Source organism: Colobus angolensis, unplaced genomic scaffold (genome assembly GCF_000951035.1).
Source record: "Colobus angolensis palliatus isolate OR3802 unplaced genomic scaffold, Cang.pa_1.0 Scaffold3, whole genome shotgun sequence".
NCBI lineage: Eukaryota > Metazoa > Chordata > Mammalia > Primates > Cercopithecidae > Colobus > Colobus angolensis.
In genome coordinates this window covers 26,059,644-26,079,245 of record NW_012116265.1, presented here as the reverse complement: position 1 = coordinate 26,079,245, position 19,602 = coordinate 26,059,644, and the positions used below count along the sequence as shown (strand labels likewise).

Sequence of the window (19,602 nt, the reverse complement as noted above, 5' to 3'; positions counted from 1 at the left end):
ATTCTCCTGCCTCAGCCTCCTGAGTAGAGTAACTGGGATTACAGGCATGTGCCACCATGCCCGACTAATTTTGTATTTTAGTAGAGACTGGGCTTCTCCATTTGGTCAGGCTGGTCTCGAACTCCTGACCTCAGGTCATCCTCCTGCCTCAGCCTCCCAAACTGCTGGAATTACAGGCATGAGCCACTGCACCTGGCGGATATAATTTTAAAAATTAAAGTCTGTTCAAATATGTACATGTGCGTTTAATTGTTGTTAGCTGCCTATTATTTAACTAATATGATAACACCCCTCAATCCCAACTTACTCAGCATTTAGAATGAATTGATAGAGGTTTTACTCTGAAAAAAGTCAGTCTATTTCCTCAGTTTTCTGGGTTTTGAATAACTGCTAGGCCTTGCAGATATTCTGACCTAAAGATAAAGCTGGTGAAAGTCAGGGCTGGGGTTTTCCTACCTGTGTATTTATCAGTCTTCTCCTAAACCATAGTCTGCCTTTTGATAGCTCTAATAATTAATTTGGTCTTCCCTGTCTTTCTTCTCCCTTGCCCCTCCCTTCTCCCTGTCTGTTCACAGGTTATCTTGACGAATCAGATTACAACCCATCTGAGTGGAGCTCTGGCTTCTCAGGCAGACCTGGTGTCTCCAACTGATGATTTGTCCCTGTCTGAAGGTAAGGAATCTGTCCTGGAGAGGCTGAAACTTGACACTGACATACAGCCCCACTGCCTTTCCACCTCCTGTTGAGAGCTGGGAGATAGGGCTAATAGGCCTTGGCCAGTGAACCCAGCCAGAGCCTGTTGATTTAGGTTTGACCACCTTTCCTGGCATCTGATCTCTTATACTGGGGAGTCTCTTGCCCTGCGTCTATAAGTGAGCTCCATTTGGAGGCCAGTCACTCCTCTATGGGCTATTTCGGGTCCTTAGTATGAGGGCTGATGAATTGTTAAATGACTTTGTTTTTGAGACTGATACTCAAAGATTGGCTTTCCCAGTGGTCCCCTAGCAATTTAGCCTTTTGTTTGTGCTGAGTTCCTTTGGACTAAAAAGCATACATCAGCTTCATGTGCCAGAGATATGACATTCCTGATCAGCTTTACAGAAGATTAAGAAAAAAATCTCCATGCTGGTAAATCTGCAAAATTTTCTCCACCCTCCCCTGCTAGCAAAGGTCAGGCTGGCTATGGTTTCGATGGCAATAAGCTTTACGTAGCTGGGGAAATAACACCAGTAAACCAGAGGGTGGTTTCTAGTTTTATTGAAAGTGCTTACTTGACAATTCTGAGTTGTTCTCCTTGTAGTCTAGTATCTTTCATGCAGAATGCTGTGGGCCTGGGTAGACGTGCAGAGCTCTTCCAGGCCTCTCTGCCCTTTCCACTTTCTGAGAATTGTTCATGATGGAATATAGGAGACTTTTAGGCCTAGCAAGGCTGCTGACTGACTGCCCAGATGGTCTTCTGCAGATCAGCTTTGCGTTATGGTCTTAGAAATTGCAAGAACCACACCTCTGCTTCTTAGTGGTGGCTTAAGGAGTGAAAACTAGTGGCTTATTTATGAAAAACTGTACAATGCTTTGTGTACCTTCCTTCTGCGTTCAGGGATACATCATCAGAACCCCCATTAGCGAGGCTGAAGACCTGAATCATGGAGTATTCCTCCCCCTGAAACTTTTGTCATCAAGTCTGCTTAGTACTTCTTTCCGCATATATCATTCCTTTGTCCCCTCTTTTTTGTAATGTGTGTTGTGGTCAGCTGATTTACTAAACTCCCAGTTGGATTATTGTAATAACATCCAGATTGGCCTTCCCAGCTCTAGCCTCTACAGTTTACATTCTGCCACTACCAAACTGAACTTCCCCATCTGGCCTCGTTCTACTCTGTTGCTCTCCTACTCAGAAATCTTAGAGAAGTTTTTTTGTCTGTTTGTTTCTTTTTTGTTGTTTTTTTGTATGTTTTTTTTCTGAGAATGACCTAAAATCAGTAAGCTGATTTTAACATATTTAGGGATTTGGGGTTTGTTAGCTTGAAATCAGCCATAGCAAAAGTATTTATACCATGGAAATCAGCAAATGCTAAAAATCAGATGGCTTGTTTTTTTATTTCCTCCCTTTGGGTAGACAGGTTTTCAAAACACCACTGGATAAAGTTAATGATTTTAACCCTTCATAATCTGTCATTTCCTTTCTATTCAAATGTAGTTTCTGCCGGTATCTTAGGTGAAGCTCCTATGCCAAGCGTGCAGCCCTTGGCCTGCCCCTCCCCAGGCCCAGCTCCAGGCCTGTGCAGAGACAGCTCACTCGAGAACAGCGCTTCTCCTTTTCACTTCTTCTGCTTCTCGTCCCACATCCACTCCTTCGAGGCTTATTTAAAGACTACCTCTTTCACAGAAGCTGCTTGCCTATGGTCTCACTCTCTGTTTTTCCTCTGTGGCCACTCTATCTGCTTAACTATATAAGGAAAAAGTCTAGAAAATTAATTTTACTTTTCATGTCTTTCTGCCTAAATTGGCAGATTTTAAAGACACGACCATGTCATATTCTTTTTGTATCCATGTTGTTATCCGGTGACTAGCAAAGTTCTAGACACATACTAGCCAGTAAATAAATGCTGAATGAATATTACAGTAAATACTTCAGAAGAACAGTGACCATAAGAATCGTAAGGCCGGGTGCGGTGGCTCAAGCCTGTAATCCCAGCACTTTGGGAGGCACGGGCGGATCACGAGGTCAGGAGATCGAGACCATCCTGGCTAACACGGTGAAACCCCGTCTCTACTAAAAAATACAAAAAACTAGCCGGGCAAGGTGGCGGGCGCCTGTAGTCCCAGCTACTCGGGAGGCTGAGGCAGGAGAATGGCATAAACCCGGGAGGCGGAGCTTGCAGTGAGCTGAGATCCGGCCACTGCACTCCAGCCTGGGCGACAGAGCGAGACTCCGTCTCAAAAAAAAAAAAAAAAAAAAAGAATCGTATAAAGCACCTATGATCATTGTTAAAAAATTGTTAAAATTATCACACACACACACACACACACACACACACACTTATTCAGCTCTGCAGAGACCAGAATCGAGTAAACTGCTTCCTTATTTGAAAACCAGTAAGTACTTTTCTTTGTGCTGCCTCCCTGGTTTATCTCAAGCAAAAAAGAAGAACAAAACACATAGAAAAGAAATTGCTTTGGGGCTGCAGTATAACTGCCACAAGACACCCCTGACGTGTTCATAACAAAGGAAGAGTTACCAGCTTATCTTCCCAGAAATCCAAGAAAGAATGGAAATAATTGATTTTTCTAGATTTGTTTTGTATAGCTGAGCAGATAAAGAGGCTATATAAACATATTCCTAAAGTCTATAATGAAGGTTTTTTTTTAGTGGATTAAAATGGACAATGTCTTAGAACATTTATAGCCATTCAAATATATTACAACGGTTGTTAAGTTCCTATGATTTACGCACACACATGTGCACATGCATGTATAAATTGCTCTGTTTTGTTTCAAGCATTCGTTGTATCAGCTATGCCATTGTGTTATTAACTGTGGTGTTGGGCAGGCCCTTTTGATCACTTTGGGTCTCAGTTTCTTCTGTTACATGACAGGTTGGATGAATAGAAGATTGCCGAAGTTTTTTCCAGCTCTAGCATATAAGATCATGAGGTAGGTCTGAAGGTCAGGAGCATTCACCCACTGATGGGGTTTAATTCTGACTTACAGAGTAGGAAGAATGGCTGCGTTGCTCATGTTGCCCTAGATTCAACACAGTCGAGGGAATCTTTAATAAATCTTAGCACTGATACTTTGGCATACCTGCAGGAGCCTTTCCTCACTGTATGTTTTCTCTTTCTCACTCTGGGTACACTTCTGGTCTTGTCTGTGTGTCTCTTGCTCTCTCCGCCTCTCTCCACACAAAGTTATACAAAATCAGAAGTGTGTGCTAACCAGTGAGAATGAGAAACACACCGGAATGGGGTGACTTTGTAACTCTGGTCAATTTGCATAAGTTCTGAAAGTTCCATTCTCCCAATAGTTTCTGAATGGGATAGTTTGTGAAAGGCAGGCTGCAAATTGACAAGCACACTGCACATATGAGGAGATATTTTAAGTAAACAGAGAAAATTCAGTTTGCCCTCTCATTCCTTCTCAAGGCACAAAGCTCAGGGGCAGGAGCAATGCCGGGAAAGTCCTTGGCCCTTGAGGTGTACTTCTCCCTTCTTTGGCTCTCCCACCTGGGAGCTGGATAACTCAACAGTGGAATGAAACCTCAATGAAGAGAATTATACTATGATGTCAAGCAGTGAACATGAGTCTGCTTAATCCAAGCCAACAACTCAGCCACAAATTTAATAAGAGTTGGGGGGGCGGGGATACCCAGCAACACAAAAACAAAGAACTCTCAACTTTACAAACACTGGGAGGGCAACAGCTGGTCAGCCGAGATTAAAGGAGCGTGAGAGAGCACCTCCCATCTCCTGACTTCTCCTCCCCCATAGACGTCCCTGCAGCCAGCCAGGGCTCGCTTTTTACAGCCCTGTGCAGATGACCTTGTTCCAGCTAAGATAGGAGCTCTTTTGATCTCAGCAGGGGGATGCTCTGGGCCTGCAGCTGGCAGATATTAATAGTCCAGGATCTGTTGGGGTGGAAGAGATCTCTCGGTTGGGCCAGGTCACTTGTATTCCCTCCTCTGCATCAGAGCAGAAGGGACTTCATTTCCCTGAATCAGCCCCTGCTGGGTACTACTCCTCTTAGGTGCACTCAGATCATTTGATCCCTGGCTGCTCTTGGCTGCTTGTTCTCACCCCACAACTGTTTTCAAGGGAGCACTGTTTAAACAGTGCACTGTGCACTGCAGCTGAATTCTATTACAGGACAGGATAGACCTTGTCCCCCCGCCAAATCCCAGTGTTTCTCATGCTCACTGGTTTGCACACACTTCTGATCTTGTATACCTTTGTGTGGAGACAGGCAGAGAGAGCAAAAGACAAGACCTGAAATGTACACAGAGCGAGAAAGAGACAGCAATACAGGAAGGGGAGACTGTTGCAGGTATGCCAGAGTACCAATGCTAAGGTTTCTGAAGGTCCTTTTTATTGTGTTTAGGGCAACATCAACAACACAGTCATTCTTCCCACTCTGTAAATCAGAATTAAACCCTATCATTGGGTGAATGTTTCTAATCTTCAGACTCTCCTTATGATCTTAATTGTTAGAGGTGGAAAAGACTGTAGCAATCGTCTAGTCATCCAATCTGTCATTCAACAGAAGAGATAGGGACAGAAATAAGGATTATTTGGTTGTATATTCTATATTGTTCTAGACTAGGTACTTTGAGTCACAGTATTTTCTTCTTCAGATTTCATTTTGTTGACAGAAGTTCAGACATACAGTTTATTATAGTGTTCCGTGCTTAGTTATTGTGACTGTTCTGTGGCCAAGGGCACGTTTCTTAGCCCTTGCCAATTCTTCCTTATGGTCATTGGAGATACTGAGGATTGTTGGACCTCAGTCATAGGTAACATCTCTTTCCCCCAGAGTGATTAATAGAGAAGGGATCTAACAGTCCAAATGGCCTAGGATGCCATATCCTGTTCCAAAGTCACCTGGGATTTGAGCAGGACCGGCTGAGTGCCCACCTACTGTGACACAGTTGGTAGGTGAGATTTGACTGAGCCCTGTGCAAGATGGAAGCTGTAGACCATTGGCTTGCTTTCTTCTGATGATTTAGCAGAGTAGCAGTTACTTCATTATGGTGACATGGCCCACTTCAGGAGTTCCACATGGCTTTATGGAAAAGAAGACAATATTAGGCTACCATCTTGGTATTCCCAGCGTCTGGCATGTTGTATCCTGTTTTCTGCATTACTTGTTTTTGATGGATCATAGCACATGAAAACTAAAAATGTAAAATGTTGGCTAGGTCAAGGAAAGAACACAAGAGAAACAGCAGTACTTCCTAGAGCCAAAAGTGGTTTCTAGTTTTATTGTTGGAAGGCTTTCTATTCTGGTTGGAGTCAGGGGAATTGATGGCTGATTTCATGTGCAAGAGAAAGTATTTGGGGATTCATATTCCCTACCAAGCCATCCCTGCAAAAAGCTGGAGTCCATTTGAAAGATTATATGCAAGTTTGTGGCTTGTGTTCTCTTTTAAAATAAGTTCAACAAGCAAGAGCAGCTCAGAATGGTTGGGACAAATCAGAGACTCGGTTGTGAAAGAAGCAAACTTCAAAGCGTGGTATGAATTTTCAAGTCTTATTTCCACTCTTGCTTTCCAGCTGGATCTGCTCTGGATTTACTGCAGGATGTTTGAAAATGTGGCTCCCTGCTAATCTCAGACAGTTGCTATGATCAATGGTTTCTTTCATTTCCGATAAAAAACACTGGTGTTTCTACTTAAATTGTGTGTATTTTCAGCTTTATTATTAGAGTTGTGATTTATTGTCCTGCATTACCCAAATTTGTAATCCATTAACCACAGACTTTGGGGTGGGTTGGTCAAGTTAGCAGAAATCTCTACATACTTTAGCTCCAAGGCCCTTCGCAGCCCAATCTCAAACTAGATGTTCATTGGTTTATGTAGGGCCATGTACCAACAGGTATGAGTGGAGAAGTTTTAAAAATCCACTCCTTGGGGGTATGGTGCAAGTTGGCTAAATTAGTACTTTGAAAGCCTATGGTCTGACTACAAAGTTAATATTAACAACTATGATCAACATTATTAACATTAGTGTTTCCCTAGTATTTTTAATTGTCTTAAAATGATGAATTTCTTAATCTACCTCAAGCAACTGAAGCATGAAGGAGGGAAGAGAATTGCTAAAAGGCCACACAGTGAGAGGTGGTGTGCTGGGAACAGAAGTCAGAGTCCCTCCCGTGAAGTTTTAAATTTGGTTACTGCTGCCTCTTAGGAGTGAGTTTTGGATGAAAATGTTTAAGTGTCCTAGTGACCTTTCAGTTTTTGTTTCCAAAGCCACAGACTATATCAACACACACAATTTTACATGGTTCTATTCACAAGGGCATACGCCAGCCAGTGCTCTACTTCCCTGGTATTCAAGAGTCCATAGCACTTGACTGGGCATATGTCTTCCAGCAGCTGTTCAGATGCCATGAAACGCCTGATTTATAGAAAAAGATTAAAAGCACCAAAACATGTGTGGCATTCGGCTAAAGAAAGCTTAAATATTATGTGAGGTAGGGGAGGCTAGAGTTGAGAGGAGATGGGCACAGCCTACAAATGTCAGAAAAGCTGTAAATCCCAAAAGGGAGAGGAATGTGTTGAGGGTTTTCAGCCTGGAGGCCAGGGGGCAATATAACCTCAGCTGGGAGATCAAAAGGAGAAAGGGAACATTAAAGTCAACCACCAGGAAGTGCTTCTTGGTCAGGAGCTCTGTTTTGCTGGTGCTAGTTTGTCAAAAGGAGGCACATTTGAAGCACAAGATGCATTACAGTTAAGTTAGATGAGAGCCAGAGAGGTTTCTTTGGGGAGCAGTCCTTTAGGTAGTTTGTGTGAGAGTTGGGCTAGCTTTGAAAGTAGTTTCCCCTCACCCTCAAATCTTTTTACCGTCTAGGATTTACTGTCTAATTTCTCAGATCTGTACTGTTTCTGTTAAGGTCTCATTGTCAAGAAGGCTGGAGGGACAAAACACCAAGGCATCTTTGTCAGTTGCCTCAACTAGAGAGGTGACAACAGGGCCAAAAGCTGAGAGAATGAGATGTCAAGAAGTGGTGTGATCCCAGAGGCTTTCAAGTTAGAAGGACTCTCTGAGAAGAGATCCTTGTTTTCCATCACTGCAGAGAATGCTATACCAAGGGTGAGAGGCCTCTGGGTCAGAGATCATAAAGAAGAAAAGAATGGCTGGATTTTAGGGGTGAATCCAGGCTCCTGTGATTCTCCCACCTCGGCCTCCCAAGTAGCTGGTACTACAGGCATGCACCACCATGCCTGGCTAATTTTTTCAGTTTTATTTTGTAGAAACAGAGTCTTGCTATCTTGCCCAGGCTAGTCTCAAACTCCTGGCTTCAACCAATCCTCCTGCCTCTACCTCCCAACGTGCTGGGATTACAGGTGTGAGTCACCACACCCAGCCCTCTCCTTTCAGATCAAAATTTTGGTAGAAGTTACCTATCACTAGTCCATGCCATCAAGCCAATATACTGTTTTCAAAATGAAATGTAAAAATATTTTCTTTTTTTTTTTTGAGACAGAGTCTTGCTCTGTTGCCCAGGCTGGGGTGCAGTGGCACGATCTCGACTCACTGCAAGCTCTGCCTACCAGGTTCACACCATTCTCCTGCCTCAGCCTCCCAAGTAGCTGGGACTACAGGCGCCTACCACCACACCCGGCTAATCTTTTGTATTTTTAGTAGAGACAGGATTTCACCATGTTAGCCAGGATGGTCTTGATCTCCTGACCTCATGATCTGCCCGCCTTGGCCTCCCAAAGTGCTGGGATGACAGGCGTGAGCCACTGCGCCCAGCCCCCAAAATATTTTCTTTTAGCCCCAGATAATCTGGCTCTTCCTTGATCTAATTTTCTTTAGATACATTTTCTTTATACCAATAATCAGCCCTTGAATTTGTCTTCAGGAGGGGAGAGATGTCTCTTCTGTTTATCCACAATCCACTGTCTAAACTATTATTATCTGGTGAGATATGAGGCCTAAATTTGACCACGTATAAGTTACCTCATATTCAGGGACATATAACAGAGGCACATTAGCACAGGCTGTCCCCAGGGACAGCCATGATCCATCCACTGCTTGAGCAAGGGAAGCCAGAGAAGCCAAGAAGGCAGCTGGATAACTCAAATATGTGCAGTGGAGAACTCTGTGTCTGTTAGTTACATCCTTTCCATGATTTACAGTATGCAAGAGCAGAATTACTCTCTACCCTCAGGGGAGTGTCTGAGTTTTGTGGGTTAAATGCAAATGTATATGTATATATGTGCAGTGTATGTGTGTGTGTTGAAGGTGGAACTTCCCGTGTTTAATAGAAGGTCTTTTTAGGTTATGATGTTGATTTTTTTTTAACCATACTTCCATCTAATAGGTTCATCAAAGCAGCTAAGATAATCACATTTCCTGGCACTGTCATCTCCAGCTGTAGAGGATGAAAAAAATCCAGTGGACAAGTTTAAGGAGACAAACTTTTTTTTGTTTTAAAATACGATATTTAGGTAAATGAAGCTAGAAAAGTCTCAAAATAAATTCCATCTGAGTATGACTCTAGGCCAGAGATAGAATAAGCAATTGAAATCTTTAAATGTAGACCCCAGAAAACAAACAACAGCCAATAAGTGGCTGCCAGAGACCAAGGGGTGGATCCAAGGCCAGCCAGGAAGAAGTTTCTTGCTCCATCAGGGACCAAACTAGAAATGAGGAAAATAGCTTGCCCTTTGACTGGATAGTACAAAACTAAGGTAAACCAGCAGAAAGTCCTGTCTTAGGGTCATTAGAATGTGAGGTGTTTTTTTTGTTTGTTTGTTTCTTTGCTTGTTTTGAGACACAGTTTTACTCTATCGCCCAGGCTGGAGTGCAGTGGCATGATCTCCACTCACGGCAACCTCCGCCTCCCAGATTCAAGTAATTCTCGTGCCTCAGCCTCCTGAGTAGCTGGGATTACAGACACACACCACCACGCCTGGCTAATTTTTTTGTATGTTTAGTAGAGATGGGGTTTTGCCATGTCAGCCAGGCTAATCTCAAACTCCTGACCTCAAGTGATCCACCTGCCTCGGCCTCCCAAATTGCTGGGATTACAGGAGTGAGCCACTGTGCCCGGCCAGAATGTAAGTTCTTGGGGGCAGGAATTGTTGTCACTTTTGTTCAGTGCTGGATCCCCACATCTTAGAAAGTACTTGACAATAATAGTTAATAAATAATTAATGATAATAAATACTATATGATGAATGGCAATAGGCAATTCAGGGAACCATGTGAGAAAGGAAAGAACAGAAGCAGAACAGCTCAGGTTTTGAAGGAGAAATCTCCCACCTTCACACAAGGATGATGACTGAGTAGCTTAGTGTGATACACTATAATGATATTTATTAGCCACCAACTGTCTACTAGGTCATGTGTTAGACAGGTGCTTGGGACACAGAGACAAAAGCTACAGTCCCTGCTCTTTGGGAAGCTCACAGTCAGGGGAGGGGAAAGGGTGTGGCTATGACAGACAACTAAGCAGGTTACATTTGGTGTCATGATGGCACTAGGTTAGATAGGAGTCCTGGCTTGGGGATGGAGGCTCTCTAGGAACTTTACAACAAGGAGGCGCGTGAAGAATTAACAGCAGTTCCTAAGAGGAGAGAGAGAAGGGGGAAGTGCACCTGGCAGAGGGAAAAGCCGCCATCATGGAATCAAGGCAGGGTGTAGAGCCAGGCAGGGGCCGGATTGTGAAAGGTCTTATTTCTCATGCTAATCAGTTTGAATTTTTTCCTGAGGGTAATAGGGAGCCATTGAAATAGGGAAATATAAAGAAAATGTGGCACATATACACCATGGAATACCATACAGCCATAAAAAAGGATGAGCTCATGTCCTTTGCAGGGACATGAATGAAGCTGGAAACCATCATTCTCGGCAAACTAACCCAAGAACAGAAAACCAACCACCGCATGTTCTCTCTCATAAGTGGGAACTGAACAGTGAGAACACTTGGACACAGGGAGGGGAACATCACACACCGGGTGGGGGGCTAGGGGAGGGATAGCATTAGGAGAAATACCTAATGTGGATGACAGGTTGATGGGTGCAGCAAACAACCATGGCACGTGTATGCCTATGCAACAAACCTGCATGTTCTGCACATGTATCCCAGAATATAAAGTATAATAATAATAAAAAAAAGAAATAGGGAAGTGACAGAATCATTTTGTAGTTGGAAGCGATTTCTCAGGCAGCCATTTACAGGTTAGGGGGATGGAGATGAAACTACAGAACTTGGATTTTGATCTCTTTGAGGCAAATCACTTCGGGGTGGGGTTAGCCCTAAACTTCTTAAAGCAACGAGAACTTCATAATAAGTTTTAACCATTCTGAGATGTTGGGTGGCCAGGTCTGGTTTTAGTTTCCCACCTTACCAACCCGGGAGAGATTTCTTTGGTATACCAGTCTTATGAATAACATCAGGTGAGCCCTCCATTTATCAAGGCGCATTATGGTTAGAAATGGTGTCAGGCTATCTATAACTCTGCTAGGAGGTGAGAGAAAGTAGCAAATGACTTAAAGTACTAAATGGAACTATGAGGGCCATGTGTGGTGGCTCATGCCTGTAATCCCAGCACTTTGGGAGGCTGAGGTGGGCAGATCACTCGAGGTCAGGAGTTCAAGACTAGCCTGGCCAACATGGTGAAACACCATCTCTACGAAAAATCCAAAAATTAGTTGGGTGTGGTGATGCATGCCTATAATCCCAGCTACCCAGGAGGCTGAGGCACGAGAATCGCTTGAGCCTGTGAGGCAGAGGTTGCAGTGAGCTGAGATGGTGCCATTGAACTCCAGCCTGGGCGACAGAGCAAGACTCTGTCTCAAAAATAAAAGGCACTATGGAAATTAATACACGTTTTATGTTCCTTTTGCTAATGATTGCAATAATAATATTGAGTGCCTACTATGCGTCAGGCACTATACTAAGCACATAAAAATGCAACAACTTAGTGGGGTTCAATTATTACCCTCAATTTAGAAACAAAGAAACTGAAGTACAAAGTGTTTCCATAACTTGCTGATGATCACATAACTAGTAATTAGTTGGCATTCAAACCTAGAGTCTGGCTCTAGAGTCTTTGCTCTTGACCAGTATACCATACTCAGCTCTTCAAGATGATCATACAACTACTTCAGCTAGAGCTTACGATCACATATTTCTGTCATTGTTAGAGTTGAGAGGTTTCCATGCATTACTACAATTGTAGCTGTTTCTTTATATGTGCCCTGAAGTCTCTATACTGATAGTCAGTAGAAAAGCAGTGTGTTTTAACAGAAGCTGAAGCACTGCATTTGGAATTGGGAGACTTGTATTCAAGGACCAGCTTTGCTGCAAATCATCTGTACTGTTTTGAGCAAGGCACTTAACTTTTCTGGACTTCAGTTCCCTCAGCTATACACATAGGAGCTTGCATTAGGTGAAGCTGGCAGGTCTGTCAGTTTGCTTCTTCTGCCACATTCTGTCTTCAATGAGCAAATTGGTATGTTCTTTTTCAAGCCTCAAACAGCCTTCTCTGTTCACTGCTTAAAGAAGGCTGGACCAACCCATCTATGAGCATTTTGGCACATTCCTTTTGTCACTGTTATTACATTAGATATCCGGAGCGGCAATCTTTTGAATCTATAATCCATCATTTTTTAGCATATTGCCCCCAAATATGGAAAACTGCTGCCGAAAACTATAGTGCTACTATATAAAGTTACATAAAACACACCAGAAATAGAATTTTTAAAATATGAGGTAGGTTCTAGTATTTTTTCCCCACATCCCATTGAGTCATTGTCATGTATTCCCACCACTTGGTATAGTTCAAATTTCTCCCTTCCTTGTTTTTACTGCAGAGCTCTTTACTGTCCCAAGTAGAGTGAGACTGAAACCAAAATTTGAGCACTGGGTCCGTTCATTCAGTTGTTCATTCATTTACATATTAAGTATGAAGCATCTATAATGTGAAATGCTTGCTGAATTTTCAGGAGGCCGTAAGAACAGTATCAGGCTTGGCTTCTCTCCTCTTAAACATAAAGGCTAATTCTAGTGTTTGTCAGCTTTATCTGGTTGGAACCCTAGAATTCCTGCATACTGTAATGAAGCTAAACTTCACATTTAAACTGGCTATATGTATTGCACTACAGTGGGTAAGACAAGAAAAGTTACGAAAATAAGGAAAATCCAGAACATGAGGCCCACAGACATGAAACAGTTAAAGTCACACTGTATTACAGCATCTAATGAATTAACAGGATGAGAGAAGCAGATTTTTAATATCAGAGGCATTCACAGAAAGGAGAAATCATTATGATCTTTGTGATGGAGGCTTGGACCACTGTCTTAGGATGTCAGGGCAGAACTAAGATGGGCCTCCTGGTTTATCTGTCCTGACTCACTGCGTCTGCAGTGCCTGGATATCAGCCAGCAGACCACCTCCGTCATTGAGTTAGACCCACTCACAAGGTGGCAGGCTATTAACCAGCCCCCTGTTCCACTGAGAACTTGCCAGGCTGGCCATCGTAGCATGGTACAGGCTGAAGTAGCTTAGTACCTGTGGTGGGTGACTGTTTTCCTTGGCCAGCTGTTTAATGAGCACCAAATGAGGTAAACGGCTTCTTGGTTCCTCTCCTCTCTTCAGACAAAAACAGTTGAGCACATCCTAGTGGAAGGGCTGTGTTAGGGAACTGGCTTTCTGTGCTGAGCATCTTGGTTCCCATGTCCATCCCTCCCTGCTGGGCTAGAGTTTGGAGGAGCTATTGAAGAACCTTGAGAAAACCGTTAACCTTGAAAGTTTAGTTATTCATCATCAAATCTATTTAAAAATGTTTGTAGCCAAAACTTTACTGTCCATGGCAGTTTTAAATAATTATCAAAATCATGATTTAATTAATTTCTCCCTCCATTCAGTGTTGGCTTAGAGAAGTGGGAGATTGCAATTCACAAGTCCTTTCTGGTCCTGTAACCAACTTGCACTTTCAAATTCAGGTAATCACCTTGTCCTTTTCAGTTTATGTAACCATGACTTAGGCTAACGTTGCCCATGCCGCTGGTGAAATTCTCAAATGAAACTTCACTAACTGGGTTTCATATTTGTAGGAAATAAATTTTTTTCTCCATGAGAATGTGCAGGTCAACTGAGACCAGCATGATTAATTCTAGACATGAATTAGAACAAGCCCAAGCTGAACAGCTCTCTCAGAGGAAGTCATCTGAAATTGGTACATGTGACCCAGTGTATCCTTTGACCAATTTGCATTGGAAACCACAGTGGGCATGGAAGAAATATAACCTTGATCCTTTGGCCTAATAAACATTCTTGCAATTCTTTTATTTATTTATTTTTGAGACGGAGTCTCGCTGTGTCACCCAGGCTAGAGTGCAGTGGCGCGATCTCGGCTCACTGCAAGCTCCAGCTCCCGGATTCACGCCATTCTCCTGCCTCAGCCTCTGGAGTAGCTGGGACTACAGGCGTCCGCCACCACACCCGGCTAATTTTTTTGTATTTTTAGTAGAGACGGGGTTTCCCCATGTTGGCCCGGATGGTCTCAATCTCCTGACCTCGTGATCCGTCCGCCTCAGCCTCCCAAAGTGCGGGGATTACAGGCATGAGCTACTGCGCCCAGCCACATTCTTGCAATTCTAAATGTACCTAGAGTTTGTGACAAGTGTGTGTTGGAAAACTTGCTGAAAACACATGAGTTAGTAATGTTCTCTTTCAGAAGATGAACTGGCATGGCCGAAGTGAGATTCCAGTGGGAAAGACCTGGTAGAGAAAGAGTGGGAGAATGTGTTGACCTCTGGAGGGCAGATTATGGCATGCTAGGCAATGGGTTGTGCCATCAGGGAAGGAATCTAGAAAGACGAGGAGACTCATGAGAAAGGAGATGACTTCTGCTGACAGGTCATTGTTGTTCAGACTTAGTGCAGATGAAAAAGGAAATCCAGAAACCTGCATGACAGCTCCTCTTGGATTGGATGAAAATATTGATTTTTTTTTTTTTTCCTAGCTGGAATTTGACAGGGTCAGTTCATGTCTGGGTTTTCAGCACTTAATACAGGGCGCTTTTGTCTTGGGAGGCGGCTGGACTGGTTTTTCCTCCAGGCAGGTGCACAGAGGGCATTTATTGTAGCCTGAAACACAAACACCAAGCCCCTAGGCCCCGATCCACACACTCTCCAGTGTGGCTCAAGGAAATAAAGTGAACAATGTCTCTTGCAACAGGCGAGCACTGTAAATGCCACTCCTGAATGAAATATTTCTTAAAACTTTGTATCCGTAACCTGATCGTCTCTTAAAACTTAATTATATGTCAGAGAAAAGGAAGCTATTGGCTCCTCCAGCTGTCCAGGTTGAACGAGAGCGCACAATGGAGCATATCCGATTCGCAGCCTTACTTAGGTAATCAGATTAATATCTCCTGAATTGAATTTACCCTTTTGATATGGAGTCTTTCAGCTGCCTTGTTTCACATCTCAAATTCTGACAAAGCTGTGCGGCCTTTGAGTAATTTCCCTGAAATCTATATGCGGGAAGCCTGTACTCTTTCAAGCAGTTTTTGGGACTTGTACCAATTAAATCTGTCTCTGGCACACTTTTAATGGCATGCTTTCCCCTGAGTCAACAACTGCTCCAAAATCTGAAGTCATTTGTTTAATTTAAAAGCAAAGGTTATGGAACAACCATTTCAAGCTTCATCAGCCAAACTCCAGTGGCTTTGAAAAGGGAGATGAGGCAGAGGAAAGGCTAATAAACTGGATTTCTTATACACAAAAATAAATTAATTACTGTGTTTCTGTAAGTTAGTATCAAATCAGGTTTGTTCACACCCTCCCTGCCAACCTAGCTCTCTCCCGTTCTCTTCAAACTCACCCTCTCTGGGCTTTCATATTCACGATTGAGGCTCACCCTCTTACTGTTGTTCTTGCAACGCGAACATCTGGACTGGATTTTTGTCTGCTGGAGTTGAGAGAGAACTATAAATGATGCAGTGATTTTTTTTTTTGTTCTTATTAAATTTATTTATAGCCAGTCTGAAGCCAGGAAACATGCTAGAGCCTTTGATTGGAGGTTCTCGAGGAATGTACAGTGGATGGTATTTTCCCCTGTTGTTTTCTAAATAATATCAAGGATAGAATTACATAACTCCCAACTTGAGTATTTTTTACCCTGAAGGACACTTTATTAGGACATTTTGTGCGTCAGAATTCTTCCGTTGTATTTGCTTATCCAATAGGCCTTCCTTTCTGTCAGTGAGAGAAAAGGAAATGTACATGACAGGTTCTTTCTGAAAAATTGTAAAGATGGGGAGTGAGTTTCTGGTTATTTGGGACATGAATCAGTGGCGTGAGTATTTTTCTTTTGCCAAAGGAACACAACATGGATCCTATTTCTACCTCTTAACAACCTCTGCAGTCTTAAAGCTGCCAAATCTCAAATAATTTCATTCATTTAGTCATTATTTAAGATAATAAAAGGTCCTACAAGCAGCTTACTAAAATAATTTATAAAATATTTTTCTCTGCCCTTAGGCCTTGCTACATAACAATGCCTTGGTGTTTATAAAATTATTTAAGAAACAAAACTTTCTAGAGGAGGCTGAATCAGATGATGATTTCTTGAGGTCCCTTCCTAGTTCTATGATTTGAGATGATTGTTTAATTTTCCTTCACTGTCATTTATAGCTGTGTCATTTTAAAAAAAAAAAAAAAAAAAAAAAAAGAGGCTGTTTGGGAATGAGATTTGCTACACCCATAGGCATTTTCTTCTTAAGAAAAGAGACTCTAGCTTTCTGCCACCCAAGTCAGTCATCCTCAGCCTGAACAATGGAGCTTAATGTTCTCCATCTTCCTAAGAGTTAGTGTCTCTTGTTATGAAAGTGAATTGAAACCAAATGTACTTTCTATTGGAAAAGCTGCCCTGGCTCTCAACTCACGGACAAAACTGAGAGAGAAGGCTCTTACAAAACAGAGGGAAAAATCCTCGCTGTCATGTCATAACACCAGTTATTTCACTGTTAGACCCATGAACATATCTTTGAGGCAACACTACACTATTTGATGATGTTTCTGTGTCACTTAAAGATGGGTGTTTCGTATTTAACTCTTAGAAATGTTAGCAGATTTTTTTCATGAGTTATCTTGCTTATGGACTGGAAAAGCTATTCTTACAGTAAGACCCTTCATTAACTAAGAAGGCATAAAAGATAGCTCATGTTCTCCACCAAGAAAGGAAGCTCTGTTTCTCTCTGTCTGATGGGAAGCATTTGAGACAGAGCAGCCTCATGAAGTGTGGGTGTCTGTTACCCACTTCCCAGTTTTTAAAGTAAAAGCCAAGTCAATGGCACTGGTATTAGCAGTGAAATGAGCCACAGAGCCGTCATTACTCATCACCATCACGACTCAAGGATCAGCAAATGAGAGGCCCGAAGGTAAAGAATGTTTATTTTGAAGTGGAGAAGAAAGAAAAATCACAGAGAGGTAGAGAAAGGTGAAGGGCAAAGGAAGAATTCAGCAGACATTAAGCAACACTGTATCTTCCAAGATCATAAAGCCAAATAGTTCCTGCTAGATTTAACTTTGATTATTTTGGGAGATAAAAATCACTGGGGCATGGAGTTCTCATTCTGCACTTAGGAACTTCCATAATATTTTAATAATAACAGTAATGATAATAATGCTCATCACTTTAATTAAATCTCTCTAAATAAGCATCTTTAAATGCAGTGTTGTTTGCTGTAAAACATCCCAACTAATGGTAGAGGCTGGATGTCTGCAAAGACATGGTGAGGGAACCGCCACAGAGCCGCTGGTATTGGACCCTGTCAGAGCTGGTTCCTCTAGCCAAAGGAAGTGAATAATCATGGGGAAGTGGTTATTCCAGCTGTGACACTCAGGGAATTTCAGTAGAATGTGATGGCCTTATATATGGAATATTCTTAGACATACTAGGATAGTACATGTAAATTATAATGGGAAACATAATTTGAGGAATACAGAAGATTATAAGGTGTTATTTGATTCAGTTTTTTATGTTAGTTTGGAACCATTGTCAGGCATGGAAATACTTTCATTGATATTCCTGTCTTCTATAATTCAAGGCCTTAATAATAAATTGGTTTTGAATCAATCAGTTGTCTGAGAAATGACTCCTGGGAAGACTGGAGAGCCTTATGAGGGTGCCTACCTCTCTCCTGTGTAAAAGGCCCTTAACTCTGGCAGCTTCACTCTTGGGTGGTGTTGGGTAGAAGTAAGATCAGATACACTGCTCACTGTAGGATGGAAGGGATCACATCAAAGCTCTGAGGGTTGTTTTCCCCTCAGGCATTCAAACCTGATTTCCTCTTATCACCTGATGAATTTTCGACTGTGCTACCTTTTCCTCCCCCATGCTTGTGTTTTTTCCAAGACCATGAAGTCTGTAAACCACACAGTAGATATGATCAAAACAATATTAGTGGAGAACCCCATGCTATTGTCAGGATCGCCATCATAGGTATGAGTGCTTGATGCAGGATGTGAGGGGGAAGGGGGCAGTCTTTTTAAAAAGCAGGTCACAGCTGGACATGGTGGCTCACGCCTGTAATCCCAGCACTTTGGGAGGCCGAGGCGGGCAGATCACTTGAGGTCAGGAGTTCGAGACCAGCCTGACCAACATGGTGAAACCCCGTCTTTATTAAAAATATACAAATTAGTTGGGCGTGGTGGTACACACCTGTAATCCCAGCTACTCGGGAGACTAAGGCAGGAGAATCGCTTGAACCTGGGAGGCAGAGGTTGCAGTAAGCAGAGATCATGCCATGGCACTCCAGCCTGGGCCACAGAGCAAGACTCCATCTCAAAAAATAAATAATTAATTAAATAAAAATTAAAAAGCAGATTACCTGTTTAGATAGTGGGCTTCCATCCATCGCCTCTTACCTCCTCAGCTCCCATTTTCTCAACCCTGTACACCTAATCTTTGCGTGGATGAAGTGCAGTCTCTCCAGAATGCTTTTGTGAGTGGAGGGATGCAGAGTAGATTGTGGGTGCCATGTCTACGTTGTTAACTGCAGTCCAACATGTAATCTAGTTAAAAAAAGAAAGAAAAGAAAAACCTATAAAATAAATTTTAATAGACTACCCCTAGGCAACTTTGTCTGAAGAGGAAATCATTGCAAGAAAAATGAGACTTACTAAAGGCCATTTGGGAAGCAGGCAATGGCTATTTTAAAGGCTTGAAGTTTTAATATATGTATATGCCTTTTTCCCCTCATCTCTTGCAAATAAATAATGGTTTACATCAGGAGAAATTTCAGGAAAAAAAGCCTTTTAAAAATTTTTCAGGAAATCTGGCCACCGTGTTTCTGCAGCCACTGATAAATGACAATGCCACCAGCAATGACCTAGGATATCCTGAATTCTTACTCTTCTGAAGAGCTTACATTCTCTTTTCAAAGGGTATCCTGTTCCTATTGCAATCTTTAAGCTATCTCAGCTCAAGATCATCTTTTTTCCTTTTATTATCACACTTAAAACAGCACTAGTGCTGTTAAGAAGACTCCACCCATAGATGTTGATGTCATTTGTGGGGAGAACAAGATTTAAAGAGAAGGTAACTGGGCAGGGCGCGGTGGCTCACGCCTGTGATCCCAGCACTTTGGGAGAGCGAGGCAGGTGGATCACGAGTTCAGAAGTTCAAGACCAGCCTGGCCAACATGGTGAAACCCCATCTCTACTAAAAATACAAAAATTAGCTGGGCATGGTGGCACGTGCCTGTAATCCCAGCTACTCGGGAGGCTGCGGCAGGAGAATTGCTTGAACCGGGACCCGGGAGGTGGAGGTTGCAGTGAGCCAAGATTGCGCCACTGCACTCCAGCCTGGGCTACAGAGTGAGACTCCATCTCATCAATCAATCAATCAATAGAAGGTAACTG

General features: G+C 42.6%; 1 protein-coding gene across 4 annotated transcripts in view; it reads left to right on the top strand.

The window, feature by feature from the left end:
• Positions 1 to 19,602, top strand: part of RAD51B (RAD51 paralog B) — an 800,423-nt gene that overhangs the window by 472,298 nt on the left and 308,523 nt on the right. For all 4 annotated transcript variants that reach the window (XM_011949703.1, XM_011949704.1, XM_011949705.1 and 1 more), the window contains exon 8: positions 576 to 672. In XM_011949703.1, coding sequence (XP_011805093.1) covers positions 576 to 672 — 97 coding nt within the window. The remainder of the gene's footprint in view (positions 1 to 575; positions 673 to 19,602) is intronic.